Source organism: Mirounga leonina, unplaced genomic scaffold, assembly GCF_011800145.1.
Source record: "Mirounga leonina isolate KUSES-001 unplaced genomic scaffold, KU_Mleo_1.0 Mir_94, whole genome shotgun sequence".
Taxonomy (NCBI): domain Eukaryota; kingdom Metazoa; phylum Chordata; class Mammalia; order Carnivora; family Phocidae; genus Mirounga; species Mirounga leonina.
In genome coordinates, this window is record NW_023270855.1 from 58,442,106 (window position 1) to 58,465,136 (window position 23,031).

At 65.2% G+C, this 23,031-nt stretch overlaps 1 protein-coding gene across 4 annotated transcripts in view; it reads right to left on the minus strand.

Moving 5' to 3' along the window:
• ARID3A (AT-rich interaction domain 3A) overlaps positions 1 to 23,031 on the minus strand; it is a 33,196-nt gene that overhangs the window by 3,361 nt on the left and 6,804 nt on the right. For all 4 annotated transcript variants that reach the window (XM_034996969.1, XM_034996967.1, XM_034996966.1 and 1 more), the window contains exons 5-9: positions 7,916 to 7,988; positions 4,684 to 4,867; positions 4,073 to 4,320; positions 1,994 to 2,287; positions 440 to 538 (exon numbers count right to left, since the gene is read on the minus strand). In XM_034996969.1, coding sequence (XP_034852860.1) covers positions 440 to 538; positions 1,994 to 2,287; positions 4,073 to 4,320; positions 4,684 to 4,867; positions 7,916 to 7,988 — 898 coding nt within the window. The remainder of the gene's footprint in view (positions 1 to 439; positions 539 to 1,993; positions 2,288 to 4,072; positions 4,321 to 4,683; positions 4,868 to 7,915; positions 7,989 to 23,031) is intronic.

Genomic DNA, 23,031 nt, shown 5'->3' on the forward strand with positions numbered 1-23,031 from the left:
ACAGGAGGAGAAACACATCATGTAGTCGAAAAGATTACACGGCAGGCCCACGGGACGCCCTGAGCACGGACCCCTGCAAAGTCACCCAGGGACCCGCTGGCCCACGGCAGCCACAGGTCCCTTCTCTGTCCCCCGGAGTCGCCCTCACTGAGCAACCGAGCTGCTCGGTGTCCACAGCGCCTCCTGGCGGCCCATGCCAGCTACTGGCTGGCCACACGGTGTTTTAGAAGGAACACCGCTGGCCGGAGGAGAAACAGAACAAAGAGTATGTGCTTTGGGGCCCTTGCCATGTGCTGAGCACTGCTAAGTGTGCCACGTGGACTTCCTCACTCTGGTCTCCTGAGGGCAGAGCCCTGCCGGGCGGGGGGCACCCGGGGCTCCTGAGTTATGAACGGGGAGACGAGTGCTCAAGGACGGCGTGGGGCCCGGCGGGTCCTACCTGTGTACATGATCCCATTAATCTCCACGGACATGTTAATGCTGTTGCTGCCGTTGGGACTGCTCAAGTTCGCGGCGGAGTCCTGGCGACTCTCGCAGGCTGTGGGGGAAGAAACGCCGCCGGCTGCAGTCATAAGCACCCATGGGCGAGGACCCGCCCCTGTCCACCCACCGAGCTGTGGACTGTGTCTGTCACGGGCACACACAGCAGGCGCTCAATAAATATTTGTTGGAGAAGAACGCATTTGTCTAAAATTTGCTTTTCTCGTGATGGTAAGTCGCAAGCTACATCAGCATACCCCAAATCATCCCGTTGTTTTGAACAGGCACAGAGTGGTGTGGACTTGGCTAGCTCCACTCCCTACTGATGAAGCGTCTGCACGAGCTTTGCTGGAGATGCAAGCAGAATCACTGGGTCACAGGGCAAGAATACTGTCTATTTTAAAAAGCGATTGCCAGGGGGTGCCTGGGTGGCTCAGTCAGTTAGGTGTCTGCCTTCCGCTCAGGTCATGGTCCCAGGGTCCTAGGATCGAGCCCCGAGTTGGGCTCCCTGCTCCGCGGGGAGCCTACTTCTCCCTCTGCCTCTGCCTCTCTCCCTCTCTCATGAATAAATAAATAAAATCTTTAAAAAATAAAGAAAGAAAGAATGATTCTTAGGGACACCGGGGTGGCTCAGTCGTTAAGCGTCTGCCTTCGGCTCAGGTCATGATCCCGGGGTCCTGGGATCGAGCCCCGCATCGGGCTCCCTGCTCTGCAGGGAGTCTGCTTCTCCCTCTCCCGCTCCCCCTGCTTGTGTTCCCTCTCTCGCTGTCTGGCTGTCAAATAAATAAATAAAACCTTTAAAGAAGGGCGCCTGGGTGGCTCAGTCAGTTAGGTGTCTGCCTTCCACTCAGGTCATGGTCCCAGGGTCCTAGGATCGAGCCCCGAGTTGGGCTCCCTGCTCTGCGGGGAGCCTACTTCTCCCTCTGCCTCTGCCTCTCTCTCTCTCTCTCATGAATAAATAAATAAAATCTTTAAAAAATAAAGAAAGAATGATTCTTAGGGACGCCTGGGTGGCTCAGTCGTTAAGCGTCCGCCTTTGGCTCAGGTCATGATCCCAGGGTCCTGGGATCGAGCCCCGCATCGGGCTCCCTGCTACGCGGGGAGCCTGCTTCTCCCTCTCCCACTCCCCCTGCTTGTGTTCCCCTCTCTCACTGTGTCTCTCTCTGTCAAATAAATAAAATCTTTAAAAAAAAAAAAAAAAGCGATTGCCAAACCGTCACCTGCTTACACTCCCACCAGCAGGACTCAGTGGGCACATTTTCCCCTAACCTGACCAACATCTGATATCATCAAACTCTGATGGCTGAAAAACGGTAGCTCCTTGTTAGCGTGTGGATCCCCAACTCGGCTTTCCATGTGCGTTTTCTACTAGTCACCGCTGCCTGCTTGCTTAATTTATTTTATCTCTGTGTTTCTTATTGATTTGTGGGCACTCTTTACATATGTGGACTATGAGGCCCTGATTTTGTCACATGGGCAGGAAGCAGGGAGGGTCTGGGCGCTGGGCGGGTACCTTGGCTGTTGATACGAATGCTCATCGGCAGCTGGGCTGTCATGGCCAAGAAATTCTGCTGCAGTGCCCGCTGCATGAGCCGGTGCTGTTCATCCGCCACCAGGGCCATCTTCTTCTCAGGAGGCTCCCCGGACTCCAGCTTCTCCCGCAGCTGCTCCAGGGCGGCGGCCTGGGCGGCCACAGCGGCCTGGGCGGCCGCTGCCTGTACGGCGGCCTGGGCTGCCACCACGGGGTGGCCCGCCAGGGAGACCGGCAGGCGGCCGGGGACCGTGATAGGGATGGCTGAGTCCTCCTCTAGACAGGAGAGAAGGGGCGTTGGTGGCCAGACGGACACGGGAGGAGCCTGGCCCTGCCTCCCCGCGGGGCAGAGGGCGCGGGGCGCGCATGCCCTCTCCAGGGAAGCAGACAGGCTCTGGGACAGACACGCGTGCTGGAGGGCCCTCTCTGAGGTCAGCCCGGTGCTGGAACCACCACGGCTGTAATGCCGAGATCGGCCCAGCTGTGCTCGCCGCGGGCGTTATCCCGAGAGCCTGCGACGGTGGGGGTCGCAGACAATGCTGGCGAGAGCACTGAGGCCCCCCACGCGTCCCGCCTAACGCGCTCAACACGGCCCCGTGCCGGCCCCACGCTCCCACGCCCACTTCACGGCTGAGGGAACCCAAGCTCCCGGCGGGAACGGCTCGCCGAGGCCACAGAGCTGCGGTAGCAGAGCTGGGACTCGAACCCGGGCAGCTCAGCTCCAGAACCAGCTCCCACCCACTCCCCTCCTCTGTGGTGGGAACGTGTCCCACTGTGACCCGCTGTCTCTTCTTCCCCCGACTCCTCCCCCCATGTCCTTCCCTTGCTGCCTGGCGCGGCCTCCCCCGCCTGACTGGGCCCCGGCCGGAGGCTTTGCGGCGCTCCCCGCTCTGACCCCCTCCCTCTGGTTGCCCTCGGATGCCCCCTGGACCCATCAGCGCGGGCCCCCCGCGGCTGCGTAGCGCCTCCTGGCTCCCTCCCGTCAGGAAACGCCCATTCCCGCCCTCCACCCTCTCCCCAGCTCCCGCGCGGGGCCTCACGCACCGGGGATGACTGACAACCACTCGTGGGCACCACCAGGGCTCCCCGGGGGTGAGGTGGGTAAACCGAGGTCCACAGAGGACTGAGTGAGCCGGTGGGTTAGGAAGACCCCATTCGCCTCGGGTCCGACCAGCCTACACTGCGGGGATCACCCTGGATCCTCAGGCCACCCCAGAGGGTAGGGGTCACAGCCCGTGTGGCGGAGGAGAAATGGACACTCAGGTGACTCAGCCTGAGGCCACGCGCCCACGTGTGCTGTTGGGAAGGGCTCAGAGGCTCAGCGGGACAGAAGGCTGTCACCGACTGGTGACCCCAGCCACGGGCAGGGGGCTCCCCGGTGGGCCCCCGAAAACTCGGCCCACTGCCCGCCGGGCACGGACGCACTGCAGGCCCCCCCTCCTACGAACCTACAGACATGGGTAACTTTCCCCACAGTCCCCAGCAGGAGGCACCGAGCCACCGATGGGTGAAGGGTCGGCCTGAGAAGCCACAGGGTTGCGGCACCTGCCAGACGGCATGAGCAGAAGGCTCGAACCCTCACGGGGAAAGAAAACAGCAATGGGCTAACGATGTCTGCCAGGGGCGAGAGACTGGAGAGCCTAAGGGGCAGTGAACGCTGTCCCCCACAGGCCGACCTCTGGGCCAGCGATACCGGAAGCCCTTAGCCGCGGATCAGGAAAGACTATGGGGCTCAGTCGGCAACATGGGCACCGTGCGGGCCGGGAGGACAGCGGCGGCTAGTCACGTCTGCCGCGGGCACGGGCTGGGAAGACCGAGCTCGTTCTCTAATGCTGGCGTTGGCGTGGGACCGCCCGTCGGTGACGGGGCTGCGAAGCGGCCATCAGCTAGTGGCGTCTGCCGCGGACACAGCACCAGCGGACGAGGCCCCTCTGCCGTGCCAACGCCGGGTTCGGCGTCCTGCTCCTTGGAGGGGGAAAGGCGTCCCCGTGTCCCCTCCGGGGTCAGAGAGCCCGGCCCGCGCGGACCTGAGGCCAGGCCCCAGGCGCGGGCGGCCCTCACCTTTCTTGATCTTGGGAGCGGGGCTGATGGAGCTGCCGTTGGTGCTGGTGGCAAGGCCCAGGGAGGGCACGGGCAGCTTGGGCGAGGACAGCATGCCATGCGCCCCGCCGGGCGAGTAGGCGAAGAGAGAGCCCCCGAAGCTCTGGCGCCGGCCCTCCCGCCGGTTGCTGTCGATGGCGGCCTGGAGCTCGTTGGGGTTGCTGAGGCCGCGCTTCTCACACTCGTAGGGATACAGGTATTTCATGTATCTGCGCGCAGGGGCACGGGGTTAGGATGGCACCGGGACACCTCCCGCTCCCCCCACCACGGCACGCCACCGCCCGGCTTCGTTCCGCGGTCTCAGGCCTGCGGCCTGCACTCCGGCTGCTCCCCGGCTCGGCGCCGGCCCCAGGACACGTCCCCCGCCCCCAGGGCTCCTCTCGCCGATCCCCATACTCAAGCGGGTAACCCCAGAGCCGAAGTAGCCCTCACACCCCCCCTGACGTCACGGGGACGCTCACGTGGCCCGGCCCCTCTGTGGCCCGTGGCCACCGCACCCCGGGCTCCTCCATGGCCGCCCTGTTCCTCCGGCCCGAACGCCTCCCCTGCCCCGGGCCACGGCGGGCACTCACTGGGTCCGCAGGGTGAAGGCAGCGCTGGTGATGGACGTGGGCAGGTTGAGGCCCTTGGTGATCTCCCGCCATAGCTTCTTGTTGATGACCTCCACCAGGCCGCCCTTTTCGGTCACCAGCACGTACAGCATGAACAGGTCAAGCACCTGCTTGGCCATGATGGGGATGCGGTTCACGGGCGTCCCTGCAGGGGAGGGTGAGCTGGGGCTGTTGCCACGGGGGACCAGAGCCCCACGCGCAGCAGACCCCGAGTCTGTGGCTGACGTGCCCGTCCAGAGAGGGGTCTCTCCTGACACGGGGACACCGGGGCAGGGTGTTCTCTGGGGGGCGTCCTGGGCGCTGCGGGTGCGGAGCCGCATCCTGGCCCCACCCGCTGGTGGCCCCCCCACCCCCGTCGTGACTACAGCAGACGTTCCTGACGCGGCCCTGTGTCTCCTGGGGGGTAGGACTGCGGCGGGGGAGGGGCGCCCCTTGAGAGAGCAGGAGGAGGCCTGTTTCTCCATCAGTGATCTGGGCTCATGGCTGATCTCACCTGGGGTACAGAGATGGGGCGAGGCCGCGGGGCCAAGCTGGGCACTTGCATGAGAACCACGGCCTCTGTTAGCTCTACTCCCCGCGTCACCAACCGCAGCTGCCGAAACAACTGCCCGGTTCCCAGAGGCCCGCACCCTCCCGCTTCCCGCTTCCGCGTCCGGGGGGCTTTGCAGTCGGGAGGAGGCAGGGCTCCCTTCAGCCACCGCAGCTTAGAGCGCGTGGCGGTGGGCCGGCCCGGGGGGGACCTCAAGCTGCTGCCACTGTCCCTGTCCCCCTCGTGCTGGGGCCGTCAGCTCGGCCTGCGTGGCGCCTTCCTGGCTGGGGGTGCGAAAGCCCCCGTCAGACCTCCCCCTGCTGGTGCAACCCTGGGACACTGTCTGTGGCCCCCAGCCGCTGTCCTGTCACCCGGGGTCCCCAGCTCGGATCAGCCTGGCACATGGCAGGTGCTCAAGAAACCGGGCACAGCCGCTGCCCCCCCAGAGATGGGCAAACGGAGGCCCCAGGCTGCGGCTCCCGGAGAAGGCCCGGCCCAGCTGGCCCGCACCCCCGGGGCCCTGACTCCTGGTCCCCCCGAGCTGGAGCTTCTAGAACCACCTCCTGCCACCCCTGGCCACGTCTGCCCGTTCCTCCAGGCTTCAAAACCCCCACCAACAGAGGGCCACCCGGAGAGGGCAGAGGGAGCTGGACCTCAGACCCCCCACCCCTCCCCTATTCCATTTCTCAGCCCAAGAGGCAGAGGGGGCAAAGCAACCCCTAGTGTCAGGGGCTCCCCCAGCCCCCGGCCCACCCAGGACATTGGCATAGATTCTGCACTGGGCGAGAACAGAAAGAATCACACAGAAGATCCTCTGGGGACCCCGCGCCCGCGCCCTGCAGCGGGGCCTGATCGGATGTTTACAGAAGGAGCAGGGCGGAGAGCAGAGAGGCACCGGTGGAGGACGGGGGCCGTGGGGGCCGCAGGGGCGATAAGGAAGGGTGGGGAGGCCTTCAAGGAAACAGCAGGAGGGCGGGGTGCAGGCAGGACCCTCCCGCGTTCCCAGCCCCCAGAGAATTCTGAGAGGCCTTTACTTTGTGACGTGCGGAAAAAAAGAACTTTCCGTCTGGGGTGAAGAAGGGCTTGTGGGATGCAGGACACGGTGTCTGGGGTTGGGGGTGGGGGGCCTCCCACAGACCCTCAGCCCCAGAGGCCGCCCGTTACAGAGGGCGAGCGTCCAAGAAGGCAGCAAGGGGGAGGGGAACTTGGGGCTGGGTTCTGAGGGATGCACAGGAGTTTGTTGGCCCCTGGCCTCCAGGGGAGCCCGGCTTGGCGAGAGAGGCAGGGCTGGACTCAGACCCTCAGAGCCTGAGTGGCCACGGGCTGCACTGCTGTGTCTGGTGCCCCCCCACCTCACCCTACTTTCTGAACCTCCAGGACACCAGGCCCAGTCTTGGGCAGGATGGGGGGCTCCGTGCCCCCCAGCAGGGTGGTGGGGTGGGGGGTGGGTGGGGGGCTCTGGCAGGTGTGGATGGGTCGATAAAGACAGTGGGGGAGGATCTCTCTGACCACACGGTGGGCAGCCGGCCCTGGCTGGGACTGCTCCCAATGATAAGGAGGGGGCCCCCACCCCAGGACGGGTCTGGATTCCTCTGCCAGGGCTCGGCACAAGAGGGGTTAATGGGAAGGCCGCGGCCCCTCCCCTTTCATCTCCTTCCCTTCCGGGCTGTGGGGCCTGTGTTTACAGAGGCTGTTGGGGAGGGAGGGGCATGCAGAGGGCCCTGGACAAAGCAGCCGGTGGCCAGCCCCTGCAGTGGGCCCAAGTGGACCCTGCACCACTCCGGCTGGGCCCCGCCCCTTCCTGCCTCCAGGGCTCAGAGGACACATCCCCTCCCCGGGCCTCAGTTTCCTTCCCTGAACAGCAAGTTATAATAACTCCCACCAGGGGGGCTGTCTCTGGTTGGAGGGACCAGCCCCACCTTGCAGTGGGCACCTCTAGAACCCCCGTCTGGCCGGCCGGCCGGATCTCTCTGCCCCGCGGCAGCCCTGAGCCGAGGCTGAGGCCACGGGTAGGGCCTTGGGGCCCTTCCTGCTGCCCCAGGTCCTCTCTGGGCTTGGCTTACCCTGAACGCCCCAGATACCCTCCAGTGTCTGGGTCTCGGTTTCCCCACCAGGACACCCCGCCCAGACCAGTCCCTGCGCCCTGTGCCCAGGCTGGGCCATTTATGGCGTCTGTCTCACCCCAGACCCGGGGGGTGCTTGAGAAATGCAGCCCAGCACTCAGCACGTTTGGGGTGCCGCCACACAGCGGGAGCTGCTTATGGCCCATGTTACAGAGAGGGGCGCTGAGGCCCCAGTGGGCGCAGGGGAGGGGCCGGGACTGGACCTTGCACCAGGGGCCACGGGGCCGGAAGGCCGACTCGAGGAGCTTCTCCTGTCCCAGCGCCCGCTGCCCTCCGGGGAATCCAGCCCAGCTCCCTGCAGGCCAGCTCTGCTGCAGGGGACCCTGGGGCCGGCGGGGGCCTTAGGGGCGGGAACTCCAGCACACCACGGGTCTGGGCCGGCAATTCTGGGCTGGGGGCCTGAGACCTCCTACCCAAGGACCCACCCCTTAGATGCTCCCAGCTGTACCTCCCCCATCAGACCTGACTGCCAAGCAGGCCCCCCCGCCTGCCCGCTCCCCGGGACCCCCCACTCCCTGGGACCCTCGGTGAGTGGCCTCACCTCGCTTCTGCATGAAGCTGAACAAGTCGTCCAGGAACTCCTTCCTCTTGGGGTCCCCGTCCAGTTCGTAGAGCTGTGGGGTCAGGGAGGGGACGGGTCAGTTAGCGTCAGAGCTGGGCCCGGCACCGCGTCCCCATGGAGCCTAAGGAGCCCACCCCCGCTTTCAGATGAGGACGCCGATCCCCGCGTGAGTCTCCACCAAGCCGCACACCGGGCAGCTCAGAACAGAGGTTTAGGGCAGAGCCCAGGTCCAGGTGCGTCAGGGCTGAGCCCCCCAGGCAGCTCCAGACCATGGTCCCTGCTGCTCCCCCCGCTCTGGGGCCCCAGGCGCCCCTCTAGCGTCTGCCTCTGCTTCTCACAGTCCCTCCGTGTGTCGGTAGGATGCTGCCTGCTGGACCAGGGCCGCCTGGTCCGAGGGCTCCCTAAGTAACCACAGCTGCAGAGACCCTGACTCGGGCGAGGCCTCGTTCTCGGGTCTTGGACACATTGCTTGGGGGACACAGTCCGGCCGAGACAGATGGCGCCCGGGCAGATAATCGCCCTACAGCGGATGCATCCTGGTGCTGTCCCGAGTCACACACTTGCCTCTGCTCCCGAGAGGCGGCTCCATTTTGTAGATGAGGAAACTGAGGCCCAGAGGCAGGCATGAATTCAGAGCCTGGGAACGTCAGGCCCGGGACTCTGTCCTGGGCACTGGCTGCTGGGTTCACCCGTCCCTGCACTGGCGGTTAGGGGGCCCCCGGACGCGCTGATCCTCACTGCCAGGAGCGGGCAGGCAGGGGGAAGGTGGCAGAGCTAACTGGGGAGTGGAGTTTGGGGGGGCGGCCAGGAGCAAACAGCAACCTTCAAATTAAGCCCTGGGGGGGGGGGGCGCCTGGGGGGCCCGGTGGGTAAAGCGACTGCCTTCGGCTCAGGTCATGATCCTGGAGTCCCGGGATCGAGTCCCACATCGGGCTCCCTGCTCGGCGAGGAGCCTGCTTCTCCCTCTAACCCTCCCCCCTCTCATGTACTCTCTCTCATTCTCGCTCTCTCAAATAAATAAATAAATCTTAAAAAAAAAAAAAATTAAGCCCTGGGGAATGGACCCAGAGGGGTCAGGACTGCAGGGGGGCCTCGAAACCACTCATCAGCCGCTGGGACAGTCCATCGTTAGGGCCCAAGAACCCGCCAACACCCAGCTCCTGGGCCTAACACAACCCCGGGGCCTGGGGAGGCAGAGTCCCTGGGGCTGGCTACCCCTCAGCCATCCTGCTGCTCTCTGGGCTTGCGTTTCCCCACCCTGGAACGGAGACACGGTGGGGCCTCCGGCACAGGCCGGGGTGGTCCAGGCTGGGTCTTTGTCTCTGCCCTGCCCCAGCCAGGCTGGCCAGCCGCATTCCTGGGCTGATTTATGGTGGTCAGGGAGGCCCCGCACTTCCCCCTGCCTGAGGGCATGTGGCCTGCAGGTACACCTTCCCGTGGGCATGCACCCGTCCCCTGCCCACACACCCCGCCACAGGGGACTACACGTGGGTCGGTCTCCCGTCAGCCCATCCGCGGGGACTTCGTCTGGTTTGTCACTAGAGTCTAGATGGGGTCACCACACAGCAGCTGCTAAATAAATGGTCGTTCGACGAGCCCCGACCTGCTTAGCTTCAGTGGGATCCCAGACGGCAGGTGCCCTAAAATTCGCCTCTGCCCAAGCCTCGGACCACGACCTTGTCTAGTGGGGTCTTTGCAGACGTCATCTGCTAAGATGAGGTCGTACCCGGGGTAGGGTGGCCCTCATCTGACCACGAGTGTCCTTATGGGAGGAGAGACACGGCCACGGAAGGCCACGCGGGGACCAGGCAGAGGTGGAGTGATGTGGCCACACCAGATGCTGGAAGAGGCAGGAAGGACCCCCCGGAGCCCCCCGGATCTCGGACCTCTGGCTCCAGAATGAGGAAGGACAGATTCCTGCTGCTTTCAGCCCCACCCCCAGTCCGTGGTCCTTGTTATGGCCACTCCCGTGGGGCTCAGCAAGGACAGGCCCCTCCCTACAGGAGCTACATCTCCCGTGAGATCCTGGCCCAGGGTCTGGGGGGGTCCACCCTGCTGGAACCTTCCCTGGACCCAGCCCCCAAAGAGACCTCAGTGCCCCCCGCGCCCCCCCGTGCCTCAGCTTTCCCATCAACACAACAGCTTCACCCTGAGCTCCCAGAGCCACTGTGACACCCATGTTTCAGGTGGGGAAACTGAGGGTCAGGACGGAGACCTGGCCCCAGGCGCAGCTGGCTTGGTGGGGGGCCGTTAACCCCCAGGCCAAATGGTGGGTGGACAGGCCTGTGGCAGGGCCTGGTCAGACCCCCGTGGAGCCAGGGTATTGTCTGGGGCCATAAAGGGGGATGTGCCGGGCCCCCGGCTGCCGGGGAAGGAGGCAGCTTTAATGCAGCTTTAAGTCTGCAGCCCGGCAACAAAGGGGCAGTAAAGGCCACCCCAGCTTTATGGGGCTCCGGCCCCAAGTTCCGCTCCCCTGCAGGATGCGCCCCACCCTGGCCAGACCGGAGGGATGGGGGCACGGGGGATGGCGGCCAGACCCCCACTGTGGGCCGGTGGGCCCACTGTCTGTCCTCACAGGGCTCCAGGTCACCCTGTGCCGCGTCCGGGCCTCTGTCCTGCCTGGGTTCTCAGGCTGAAACCTCGCCCCGCTCACGGTGGGCCAGTAGGCGCAGAGAGGGGTGGCCTGCCACAGCCGCAACCCAGGGCTGGAGAGGGGGGAACCCTCCGGAAGCCCCTCCCTGGGCAGCCCTGCTCCCCGAGCCTGCAGCCTGATTTCCCCGGGGCGCCCGGATCACGGGATTCCTGCCTGAAGTAATGACACCAAGCACCCCCGAGGGTCTGCAGACCCTCCCTGCAGACATCTTACTGCTTCTGGAAGCTGCGGTGCGCAGAGGCGGGCCCACCTCCGGGAGACCTGGCGGTCCCTCTGGCCTGGTCTCTCCTCAACCACCGTCCCCAGCCGCGCCCCTGCCCGTCGGATTCACAGCTGCCGCCCCATCCCCGCGACAGGCGCTCTGCTCTCTCGGGGGACACGTTTACTGGTGGTGGGCGATTTTCTCGCTTACGGACGCTCTTGCTCCCCGGCCCCTCCACGGCCCCACATCTAGAACCGGGCACACAGCAGCTGCTTAACAGACGACTTGACTGCTCAGCGCACCACGGGGATGGGCCGCTTATCCGTTCCCAAACCCATCACGTGCCCCACAAGGCTCATGCTTTGGGGGAGTGACGTCCTGCGCTGGGGTGCAGGTGGGGGAGGGGAAGGGGCTGGAGGCCAGCTCCACCCGACACTTCCTGCCCTGGGACCCTGGGTCCACCCTGCGTCCACCCGGCCCGGCCAGGTCTGTCTGTTCACCTGTGAAATGGGTGCAGAACCTCGAGGATGGGGGATGCGGATGGGCGAGCCTGGGTTGGAGGCCTCCAGTTTTCCACCTGAGAAGTGGGGCAGCCCCTCCCTCCCTCCCTCCCTGGTCCCCAGAGCCCGCTGGTGTCTCAGGGACCCGCCCAGCGCCCCCCCAGGCCCCTCGGCCTGTCTCTCGGCCCGGCCCGTCTGCGGCTGAGGGCAATAGAGGGTGTCGGGCCACTCATCGCCAAGGCTGGGCTGACCCAGTGTCAGTCTTCCCCAAACCTGCACCACCCACTTCACAGAAAAGGAAACTGAGGCACAGAGCGGGGAGGGCCAAGCCTCCCCTGGTCACCCCACTCAGCAGCCAGAGGGGTTTTCCCAGCAGTCTGAGCGGGAGCCCCTGCCCTACGGTCTCACCCCCTCGGCTCCAGCCCCCAGGCCTTCCCGTGGCTTTCTGAGGGACAGCCCCCCATGCAGCCACGTGAGCTGGAGGCAGATAAGGCAAGGAAGGCTCAGGTAGTGGCAAAGGCAAGATAACCACCCCCCACCCTCCAAGTGCACGGATGGGCAAACAGGAAATTCTCGTTTGTGGCTAAGCAGCATTTTTGTCTGGGCTGCTAAGAAACTCCTCATTGGTCAGTGGGGTCATGTTGCTGACCCGGCCGAGTTGTGTGTGTGTCCGGGGGGTGGGGGGGTCCTTCAGCCACCCTGCAGAGAAGACAGCAGACCCCTTGGGAGCCAGGCGGCTCACCCACGGCACTGGACCCTCTCCCCGGCCTGCCGACGTGGAAGATGGGGGGAGAAGGCCCTTCACGGCCACCCCTAACCCGCAAGGGGAGGGGCCTGGCCTGGGGATGTGTTCACGTGGGGAGGGCACCACCAGGGCCCCCTCCCCAGGCACGACTGGGCCCCGAGAGGTCACAGCGGTTCCCAGCCTGTCCCAGGGGCCCGGGGGCGGCGTCCAGCCCAAGGCCGAGGGGCCCAGGCCATAAAACAACCGCCCGCCGGCAGGGCCCCCGGGCCGACCTTTGCCCCGTTAACGGTGTCTGCTCAGGCCCCCTCCTGCCACCCAGGCAGCTCCAAAGTCCGCAGGGCATCACCCGAGGAGGCTGCTGTCCTTACAAGGCAGAGAGAGGAACCCAAATTAGGAGAAATCAGGAAAGGGGCTGGTGAGGTCCAAGCCACCCAGGAAGAGGAGGCACAGAGACGCCCAAGGACGGGGAGGCTTCCCGAGGCGACTCATGGGAAACCAGAGACGCGTCCTCTACAGCCATGAGCGGGTTCCAAACGCCCGGGACCAGACGTGCTCAGAGCAGGTCTGCGCAGGGACCGGGGATGAGAGGAGGAGCCGGTGGGTGATGGCGTCCACCAGCAGGCCCGCGGGCCCGGGACCCCGAGCGTTCAAATTCGCCTACTCTCCCCTGAACCTCGAGAAGAAGTATTTATCGGAGTGAAAGCCACGTTACACAGAATTCACCATTTTAAAGTGAGTGTTTCAGTGGCATCGAGCGCATCTGCAGAGTCTGGTGTGTGATTCCGGAACATTCCATCACTCTGAACCCTGTCCTCAAAGGCAGTCACCCTCCCTCTTCCCCGGCCCCCACGAGCCCCCTTCCCGTCCGCGGATGAGGCTGTTCTGGGCGTGTCACCCACATGGACTCACACCCCGCGTGGCCTTCTGTGTCCGGGTCCCTCCCTGAGCGTCCCCACCCCCATCAATGGTCACTCCCCACCTTCTCCCCCGCCCCCGCCCCCCGAGCCCCCTTCCCGTCCGCAGATGAGCCTGTTCTGGGCGTGTCACCCACGTGGACCCACACCCCGTGTGGCCTTCTGTGTCTGGCTCCCTCCCTGAGCGTCGTGGGCTCGGGGTCCGTCCCCGGGGCCGCGCGTGTGGGCGCCTCGCTCCCGTTCGCGGCCGCGGCCGCTCCCCTGCATGGTGGACACGTTCTGTTTGTCCGTCCGCCTGCCCATGGACGCTAGATTGCCTCCACCTTTTGGCTATTTTTATGAATCCTGCTGCTAGGACAGGAGGTATCATCTGACCTATCTTTATACCCTTGGGGTTTTGGATAAGAACTGATTCACTGTAACTTCTGAAAGCAGAGTGAAACAGGGAGAAGGCGGTGGGGCTGTTTTCATCCCCATCCCCCCCAAAAACACCCGAGAGCGGCCAGGACAGCAAGCCAGATGCCACTTCCTCCTTGCAGCCTGCCAGGGACCTCGCATGTCTACACCCAGATGCCACCGTGTCCCTGCTCGAAAGCTGACCATGGCTCCCTACTGCTCTCGGGGCAACCCGGACTCCCTGCCTTCCAGGTCTCAATGGCTGCCCCCTGGCCCCTTCACCTCCTCTCTCCCTGTCGCTGGCTGGGCTCCCGCCACACCGGCCCCTCCGCCACGCGCCCATCAGCTCTCACCCCAGGGCCCGTGCACCTGCTGGGCTCTGCAGCTGGAGCCCGCCTGCCTCACCTCTGCGTTCCCTTCCCGCAGTCCGGCCTGACCCCCGGGCCTGGGCAGCACGTCCAGTAAGGCCCCCTGCACCCTCACGGGGCACATTCTGGGGTGGTTTCTTTCCTGTCCTCCCCCACCCAGAGGAGAGCCCCCGAGGGCAGAGCCGGGGGCCATGGGGGCCGTGGGGGCCGGGCATAGCATACGACAGGCGCCCGCTAACGAAGGAAGCAAGGAGAGAAGGCTTACTCAGGCTCTCGCCTCCTTGGCCCGTCCTCCATCACAGCTCAGCCCTGATGCCCGCCCCCCAGCAGCTCCTGCCCCCCGTGGCCCCCGCCCCATCCCCCCCATAAGCCCCTCCCGGCCGAGATGACTCAGCATGCCCAGCCGTTGCTGGGGCCCCAGGTGGGCCGGGAACAGAGTCCCTGGGGGCCGCCCCAGCCTCCCCCATTCACAGAAACACCCACAGCTGCCGGAGGTCAGGCAGGCAGGGCGGCACCCCCTCCAGCCCACTGTGCACTTGGGGAAACTGAGGCGGGCATTTTTCGTGGGGCGCCAGCAACCTGCTAAGTGCCTTATCTAAGCTTTCTCCTAGCTGCATGAGGCGGGAGGCGGGAGGCCCAAGGTCACACAGCCCCAAAATGGCAAAGCTCTGGGCTCACCCTCTCTCCACAGTGACCTCAGCGCTCAGTGGGGGCCTCGGGAGGAGGCGGGTTGGTGTGGAACCCTCCCTGTCTGCGCTCTGAGCCTCAGTTTACCCAACACAGGGGGCGGGGATGACGTGATCAGGAACTGGAGGCCAGTGGCCAGGCCTCGGAGGGCCTAGCTGGGCACCCGGGGAGTTCTGCTCCGGAGGAAAAATTCTGTCCCAGAAACTCCCAGGACACAGCGCGGACGGTGGAAGCTGAGTGGGAGCTGCGTTGTCCCACACGGTGTGGGTCGGCCAGGACAATCCATTCTGCAGCCATTGTTGAACCCCTTCTGCATATCAAGGCCAGCACTGGGAGCTGGGGATGCAGGGCGCCCCACAGAGCCCCAGGCCGGCAGGGGGCACAGCAGAAATCCAATGAGGTCCCTGGCTGCCGCATACAGGAGGGGCTTAAGCAAGGTCCGTGCGACCTCACGCCCTTCCCATGAGCTGCCCTCCTGGCGCACCTGACCCCTGGGGCACCCGCCCAGGCGGCCAGGCTGCCTTTCATTTCCCGTCAGCGCAGGCTCAGCCTCCTCCACACAGATGTGGCGGGCCCGCTGGGCTCGCAGGAAATTGGGGAAGTGATTCTGGGCAGGGCAGAGACATCTGTCCTCTCGGCCACGCAACCCCAGCCGGCCATGTGTCCCTCTCCGAAAAGACACAGCACCCCGCCCAAGAGAGATATTAATAAAAAGCTCCAGAAACGAGTCACAACGCCTAACACGGAGCTGAAGCTTAAAGGCGCTGCTTTCTGGATGATGGCGAAGGGCCGGGCCAGCGCCTGACGACCAACTGCTGCCCCTCTCTCCCGACTGGCCTTCCGTGTAACCAGGGCCACCTCAGGGCCTCTGTATCGTCCCCCAGGAGGTGGGCGAGGGTGCCTGCAGCATCCAGGTGGGAGGGGCAGGGCATAGCTGGGGGGGCAGGGGAGGAATCACCTCGGTGGCCAGACAAGGCTGGTCGTCTACCGGCCCCATGTCACAGCTGGGGAAACTGAGGCCCAAAGAGGGATGCCCATGGGTCCCGCATCAAGAGTACACCCAGGTTGGAAAGTGGCAAAGGGACAGTGCTGGGAAGAGGTGAGGCAGCAGGAAGCAGGCGGCCCATGCAGCCGATGACACGCAGATCTGGACGGCCTCCCGTCCCCATGGGAGCCCCTCAGCCACGGCCCGGCCCTGAGCACACACACCACTGTCTGAGTGGGAGCCCACATCAGAGGGGGACACAGAGGTGCTGAGATCAGACTGCAGAGCGTCACCACTGGAAGTCGGGACTGAGCCCTCGGTGCCTCTGGATGGACTTGGGTGCCCCAGGCCATGTGGAGCCTCTCAGAGTTGGGGAGCAAGCCTGCCCTAAAGCCCCTGGCACTCTCTGGGCAAGCCAAAAATCCAGAATCTTCTCCCTCAGCCCCAAGCCATTACAAATCCACTGTTACTCGCAGCTTGGGGCATTTCGTACAAGGGTCACCGCACAAAATCGTCCCGTAACTCCCACCTGGTTGCAGGCTTGCAGTGCCCCGGGGTCGGGGGCTGTGGCCAGGGCCTGGCCCCCCGGAACTTAAATCCCGACGTGGGGTTTTCTCGGGAAGGGACCATCTGTCTCTGCCTGCACTCGCGCCCTGAGCAGTCCCGGAAGGTGCCGGCAGGGACTCTCCTAGGCGGGAGGTGCTCCGAAAGACCTGCCCGGCTGGGGAGCAAGCTCCCTGCCCCTCCCTGTGCAGACTCTCTGAACAGGGGTGCAGCCAGAGTGCTGTCCGGTCCTGCCACTGCGGGCCAGCCTGCACACGCTGCAGGAGGCAGGGGGGCTACTCCCCGCCCCCCGCCCTCTGCCCAGCAGTCAAGAGGAAGGGACCCCGGGGGCCCCTGCCAGACCCCCAGCCGAGGGCACAGGGACAGAGTCTGCCCCGTGGTGGCCAGCAGCCCGAGGGCCCCACCGAAGCCTAACCTCCGGAATGTCCCCCTCAGTGTGGGGTGCCGGCCACGGTGGGGCAGCCCCAGGCGGCATGCGGCTGGCGCCCGCCCCACCCCGCCACTCCTCTGCCAGGACACCCGCGAGTGGTCATTAACTACGGCAACAGCCGGCACTCACTCGAACCCTGCCCCTGATTTACAGACGGGGAAACTGAGGCTCCCGGTTGGGGTAGCAGAGGACTGCGTGGCTTCCGGCCCCATGTCCCTTCCCAGAGCCGGGCACCCCGTCGGTGAGCACATGGACAGTCCCCGGGCACTCACAGCCAGGGGACGCCTGCCTCTCCTGGGCAAGTGGCATCGGGAGAGAGGGTGGTGGGGGCCAGGGAGGGGGAGATGCGGACACGGTGCAACCTGAGACTAGGGGAGCAAGCCCAGAAGACCCACGTTTGCAGCAATGGGCTCGGCACCCTTCCTCGGGGTGGAGGTTTGGAGGCACGGCCTAACAGGGTGGGGACCCTCAGAGACCCCTCCTGGGGGGCAGACGCTGACAGCTTGACCAGGAACAGGGGCCCACGGCCACTCCCTGCCACTCCAGCCCGACAGAGACGCGAGACCCACCCCCACGGACAATCCCACCTGGAGAGCCACCCCAAGACCCGTGGCCCCATCCAGACGCACCCACACAGCCCCTACCCGGACCTCTACCTGACCATGGCCGCACAGACCTGCCTACCTCCGTCTGGGCACATGCGGACCCTCCCCACGCACCCGCGGCCCTCCCCACGGTTGGCCACGCCGCCCCGACATGGTCCCCCCCTGCATGGACACACCCGCCCAAGCAGACACAAACAGACACACCCTCGCTCGCCCGCAGATAATGGCCCCAGACAACCCGCCCTCACCACGGGGCCGGCCCAGCCCACTGGGCCCCACACCCCACCCCCACACCAAGGACCAGCCGCCCATGCCCGCTCTTCACAGATGCGTCCCAGTGCCCACAAGAGAGGCTGGTGCCCAGGAAGGTGCCGGCTCGGGTGCGCATGCTCATGGCGCGCAGCCTGGCCTTTCTGCCCTAACCCGGTCCCGTGAGCCCATCGGTGGGACCATCAGAGTCCCTGTCCCAAGCCAATCCCCAAAGAGGGTCTCCAGGGGGCCGGGGCCTCCGTGTCCTGTCCTGCCAGGCCCACAGCTCCCCGAGGCCTACCTGTGGGCCTCTCTTCTTACCGAGACCCCTGTTGCTGCATTCAGGGCCCAGGCTACTCCGGGGGAGTCCGTCTTAACTATGACACCTGTGAAGACCCTATGCCCAAACAGAGCCACGTCTGACGTCTGGGCAGAGTTTGGGGGACGGCCATTCACCTCACGGCGCGTTTCTTCCTGGAATGTGGGCTTTTATTATCTGGGAGGGCAGGACGTATCCCCGAGGTGCTGGGTGATGCCGACTCTCCGCTCCCCCCGCCCCCCTCAGCCCCACAAGACCCCTGCCAGCCCTGCCGGCGGGGCCGGGTCCCGCGCTGGGGCCTTCAATAGGCAGACTGGTTACCATTTAACCCCGTGACCCCCAATTGTCCTCTGTCCACGTGCAGCCTGGTGAGCGGACAAGGGGCGGGCCGTGTCCCGCCCTCCGCGCGTGCCCACCCACCAGCCCGCACCCCCAGCTGCTCCCCTGACCCAGCTCGGAGCACAGCCCAGCAGGGCGACAGCCTCGGTCAACGGGGTCACTGGGTGGCTGCGAGCAGCCGGGAGGACGCCCCTCCAAGTCGCCGTCGGGTGGCGCTGGCCCTGGGGTCCGAAAACTTCGGGAGGGGAGGGTCTCTGACTCAGAGTGAGCTCAGCCCTGCGCGGCGTCTCGATGGCTCCTGCGAGACAGCGCACCGCTGCCCAAGACCCCGCGGTGCAGGGGGAAGAAGGGACCGAGCCCGGCCCTGTTCACACCTTGGGCTCGGGGGGGCATCAGCCGTGGGCAGGCAGGTCCAGGGTCAACCAATTCAAACCACCGACCGGACGCCGTGACTTCTGGCTAATGGTTAATGGCTCCCCCTCGACCTCACGCTTCACAGGGCAAGGCGAGCCCGTGGGGCAGGGGGTGGGCACGCAGACGCACGTGGGGGCCCAGCCGCACACACACTTGCACACGCACCACAGACCCACGGCCGCAGGGCAGCGTCCCCCGTCCCACGTGGGGCCAGGGAACGTGTGAGCAGTGGGCTGCACACACACCGCGATACGTGGCCCAGCCTTCCTCCTCTGCGTCCAGACCCCAGGACGCACACCCACACATGCGTGAGAGGTGGGGACGGGCCACATGGGGCTCGTGCACTTGTCCACAAACACACCCGGCGTGCGGACGCACCAACGGGCTTCTAAGGTGACAGACACACGTAAGAGACGCCGCAGGAAGCTCGCGGCCCCAGAACGTGCCGACGGACGCACACGGGAGAGCCACGTGTGGCTCCCGGACACCCCCGGGGCCTGGCCCAGCCAGACACGGACCCCGGACACGGACCCCCGTCCCCAGCTCATGGGGACCACGCGCCCGCCCACGTCGGCGGGCTGAACCCCATGGGGCTCACGCACGCTCATCCCGATGGGATGCGCATGTGGACACTGCCCGCCGGGCACCACTCCCTGCAGCAGCTGCGTATGTTATTAGAAAGCGTGGGGCGAGCCGGGCACTTGGCAACAGCCACGAGGGAGGGGAGTGGATGGTGGGCGTGGGGCCAGGCCCCGGCGGCCGTGACCCCACGGTGGTGACTGGGTGGCTGGTGGCGGCGCAGGGGCCAGATAAGGTTCTTCCGGCTGAGTCAGTGCGGTTCCCAGGGCTGCACGGGCAGAGGCACGGTGCCAGGGGCTGGCGGGCGGGCACCCTCCCCGTGCCCGCCACGGCCTGCTGGCTCTGTGCCAGGAGCCACAGCAGCTTTGATGAGGGAGGCGCCGTCCCAGGTGGGGTGGGCTGAGTTCCCAGGGGCTTCCCGACACCCTCCCCGCCCCCGGGCAGATGCCCGGCGCCCCAGCCGGCCCCCGGGACACCCGGGGCCTGGCCCCCAGCCCACTCTGCCCAAGCACATCAGACCGATGTCGCCGGGTCCAGGACCTAGCATCTGACCTCTAAACCTTTGCTCAGGCTGTGCCCTCTACTCAGAACACCTTCTTCCACCAGAAAAATTCTCATCCTTCTCCCCTGGCCCTGCAGGCCTAGCCTCTCCCCGTCCTGCCCGGATCACAGGTCCTAGGAGGGTCCTCCTTCATCTCGCAGCTCCCCAGCCCCAAGCCCTGCCAAGGCCCCCCTTTGAGCCCACCTTCCGTTTGCCCTAATGTCTGCGCACCCATTCGCCTCCCACTTTATGTCCCAGCCACGCTGTTCCAAGATGCAGACCCTGCCCTTCCCTGTCCGTCCGGCAAACTCTTACACATCCTGCAAAGCCCCAGCCCCAAAGCCCGTTCCTCCTTCCTCTAGCCCAGCCCTGAACCCTAAGGGCTGGGAGTGCCTGTGTCCAGCTGTGGCTCCCGGGAGCCTGGGGGGCTCCCGGGCAGGATGAAGAGACCACCTCCCCGCTCCTCCCCAAACCCGGAGCCCCCACAATTCCCACTCGTGCCTCCACCTCACATTGCCCGGCCAGCTTTCAGGAGCCCAGAGATGTTCACTGCAGCGTTGTTTACAACAGGGAAACAGGGAAACCGGCCAGCGTGTTGCTGTCAGTCCCACGAGGAAACCACAGTCGCTCAAGAGAACCCGGGACGGGGAGTGCGCGGGCTCACAGAGCGACAGAGTGATGCTGGGGAGTGGCGGCCCCAGAACACCACATTCTCCGTTTCTCCTCCTACGAGGATGGTACCGAGTGCTACTTCTGGAATCAAAAATGGACTTAAAAACGCATACGCATGTATTTCCCGTGGCTAAAAACTCCTACGTGCGCCAAAAGGGCTAAAAAAACACCAAAATGGGACCCCAGCCTCTTGGGGAGAACCCTCTGAGGCCACAGTCTCACCTCCACGTGGGCCGTGCTTGCTGCGCGGGAGAAGGACACGCACGGGCAGCACACGGGCCCCGGGAGGCCCGGGGGGGGAGGGGGCTAGGCAGGGTCCACGGCGAGGACACGGAGGCCTCCGGTGGCTGCTCCTGCCTGTGCGCCTGTGTGTGTCCAGGCCCTGGACCCACTGTCTCCACAGCAAAGGAGACAGAGGCCCAGGGACCCCAGTGCCCCCAACCCCGGCACCCATCTGTCCACTCCTCTGGTGCACGCTAGGCCCCATCCTGGCTCTGACGCCGACTCTGTGTTGCTGTGGGCAGGCGACTCACCACCCGTGTCCCTCGGCTGGTGCAAGAAGAGCCCCCAGCTGCCCTTCCCTGTGGGATCGGGGCATACAGGGACACAGGTGACGGGCCGGTCTGCTTCCTGCGCAGTCAGCTGACAAGTCTCAGCTACAACGCTGCCCTCTACATCTCTGAGCTCACCGACACGTTACGCAGGGGATGGGCGTCACCTTAAAAAGCAGGGGAAAATATCCCAACGTTCAACGCAAACCAAAACCACAGCGAGACGCACGCCACCCCACCGTGACTTCGGCAGCCAAGTCGTAATCACAGGTGCTGGCAAGGCCGTGGAGAAGTTGGAGCCTCGTGCGGCCACGGGAAGGCAAACAGCACAGCCGCTGTGGGAAGCAGTCCACGGTCCCCGAGAGGCCAATCACAGCGTTACCGCCCGACCCAGCGGGTCCACTCCTGGCTATGTGCCCACGAGAGCTGGAAACACTCGTCCACACAAAAGACGTGCACGCACGTTCACAGCAGCCTGAGTCACGACAGCCCGACTCACAGCAACCCGACTCACAGCAGCCCGGCTCACGGCAGCCCAAGGTGGAAACAACCCAAGTGTCCATCAGCAGGCGGACGGACAAACAGAACGTGTCCCCCACACAGGGGAGCGTCCCTCAGCCGCGAGCAGGAGCGAGGCGCCCACATGCGCGGCCCCGGGGACGGACCCCGAGCCCACGACACTCAGGGAGGGAGCCAGACACGGAAGGCCACGCGGGGTGTGAGTCCATGTGGGTGACACGTCCGGAACAGGCTCACCCGCGGACGGGAGGGGGGGCTCATGGGGGCCGGGGGGGGGGTAATAGCTAAAAAATACATTTACAAAGGTTGACGTTTGAGCTGACAAAAATGTCCTAAGATAATCTGGAGATGGCTGCATAACTGCGAAGACACCAAAAACCACTGAATTGCACACTTTTGATGGGTGAATTATGCGTTATGTGAGTCTGATCTCAATAAAGCTGTTGAAAACAATCCCAAAGTTTGAGTGGTTGAGACCAAGGATCCTGGTTCTCTGAGGTTAACACCTGCTGGGGGTGGGGGGGCACTTTCTAGAGCCCAGGCACAGCTGTGCTGCTGACTGGAAGCCACCAGGCTGTCACCAGGATGCCCCCGTCTGATTGATGCCAGGAGGCTAGGACCCTAATCACTGCCCGCGACAGGCCCGGTCCCTGGCCAGTGGCTCTAGACACGCTGGCCTCCATCCGTGCATGTCCCCAGGGCCCCACAGCACTGAGTGTCCCCAGGGCCCCAGAGCACTGAGGCTGCAGTTTCAAGGGAAGGTTCCGTGGCCACAGGCCCGCGGCTCCAGGTCCCTCCCCAGCCTGGCCGCCCCGAGACCTGTAGCCTACGGCGGAACTTCACGGCTATCGAGGGTTTGTAGGGGAAGTCGGCCCCAGGCCCTGCCAAGACTGGGGAGGAAGAGGCAGACATGGTGCCAAGTGGGCGGCCGGCCGGCTGGGCCGCCACGTGCCAGGAAGGCTGTGGGGAAGGCGCCAGAGTCAACATGGCCCGACGTCTGCTGGGCGGGCTGGGCCCAGGACACGGCTGACATTGGCCATGCAGGTGTTCGGCCGCCTGGGCAGGAGGGCAGTGCCGGCAGCTGGCCCTGCCCCGAACGGGCAGGAAGAAGATCCCAGTACTGCAGGGCAGGCCCCCCACCTGCTCACAGCCTCCCTGGGCCCCCAGTTTCTCACACTCCAATCCTATCTCCTGCAGGGCCCAACCTGGCGGCATCTGGCCTCTACACACACACGCCAATGTCGGTCCTGCCCCAGGGCCTTTGCCCAGGCCACTTTCTCTGCCAGGTGCACTGTCCGTCCTTCCGCAAGGCTCAACCCAAATGGCATATCCCGAGAGGCCTCTCCCACACACCCACCCCCCAGCTAAGGATGCCAGACCACATCTCCCCGACCGCCTCAGCAAGGCTGTCCGGTTACTCGGAGGCTGACCTCCACACAGGGGAGCCACACGTCTAGGAGGCACTGACAAGGTGCTGAGACTCTGTGGCTTTGGGTCCCCTGACCCCCTCTGGCTTCCGTTTCCCCACCCCTGGGCGTCCCAGACAAGTGGGACAACGGGTCCTGTGGCCCTTTGCTCCTGGCACGCCCAGGGGGCTTTGGGGTCTGGGCCTCTCAACCCCAGGCCTGGCCTGGCCTCCCGAACCCTGTCTCCCCCCAGGGGCTAAGGCCACTGAGCAGGGTTGGGGGCTTGTGGGTCCTCACAAGCTCTGACCTCACAAGGACTGTGTGGCCCGGCCGGGATCCTATAATGCGGCGGGCGGGGGGATCTGTCCAGCTCCAGCCCCCAAGCCTGTGCTCCCCGTACGTGCTCAGCGAACAAATAAATATAACTTGCCCGTGGCGGCCCGTGTGTTATTCTGAA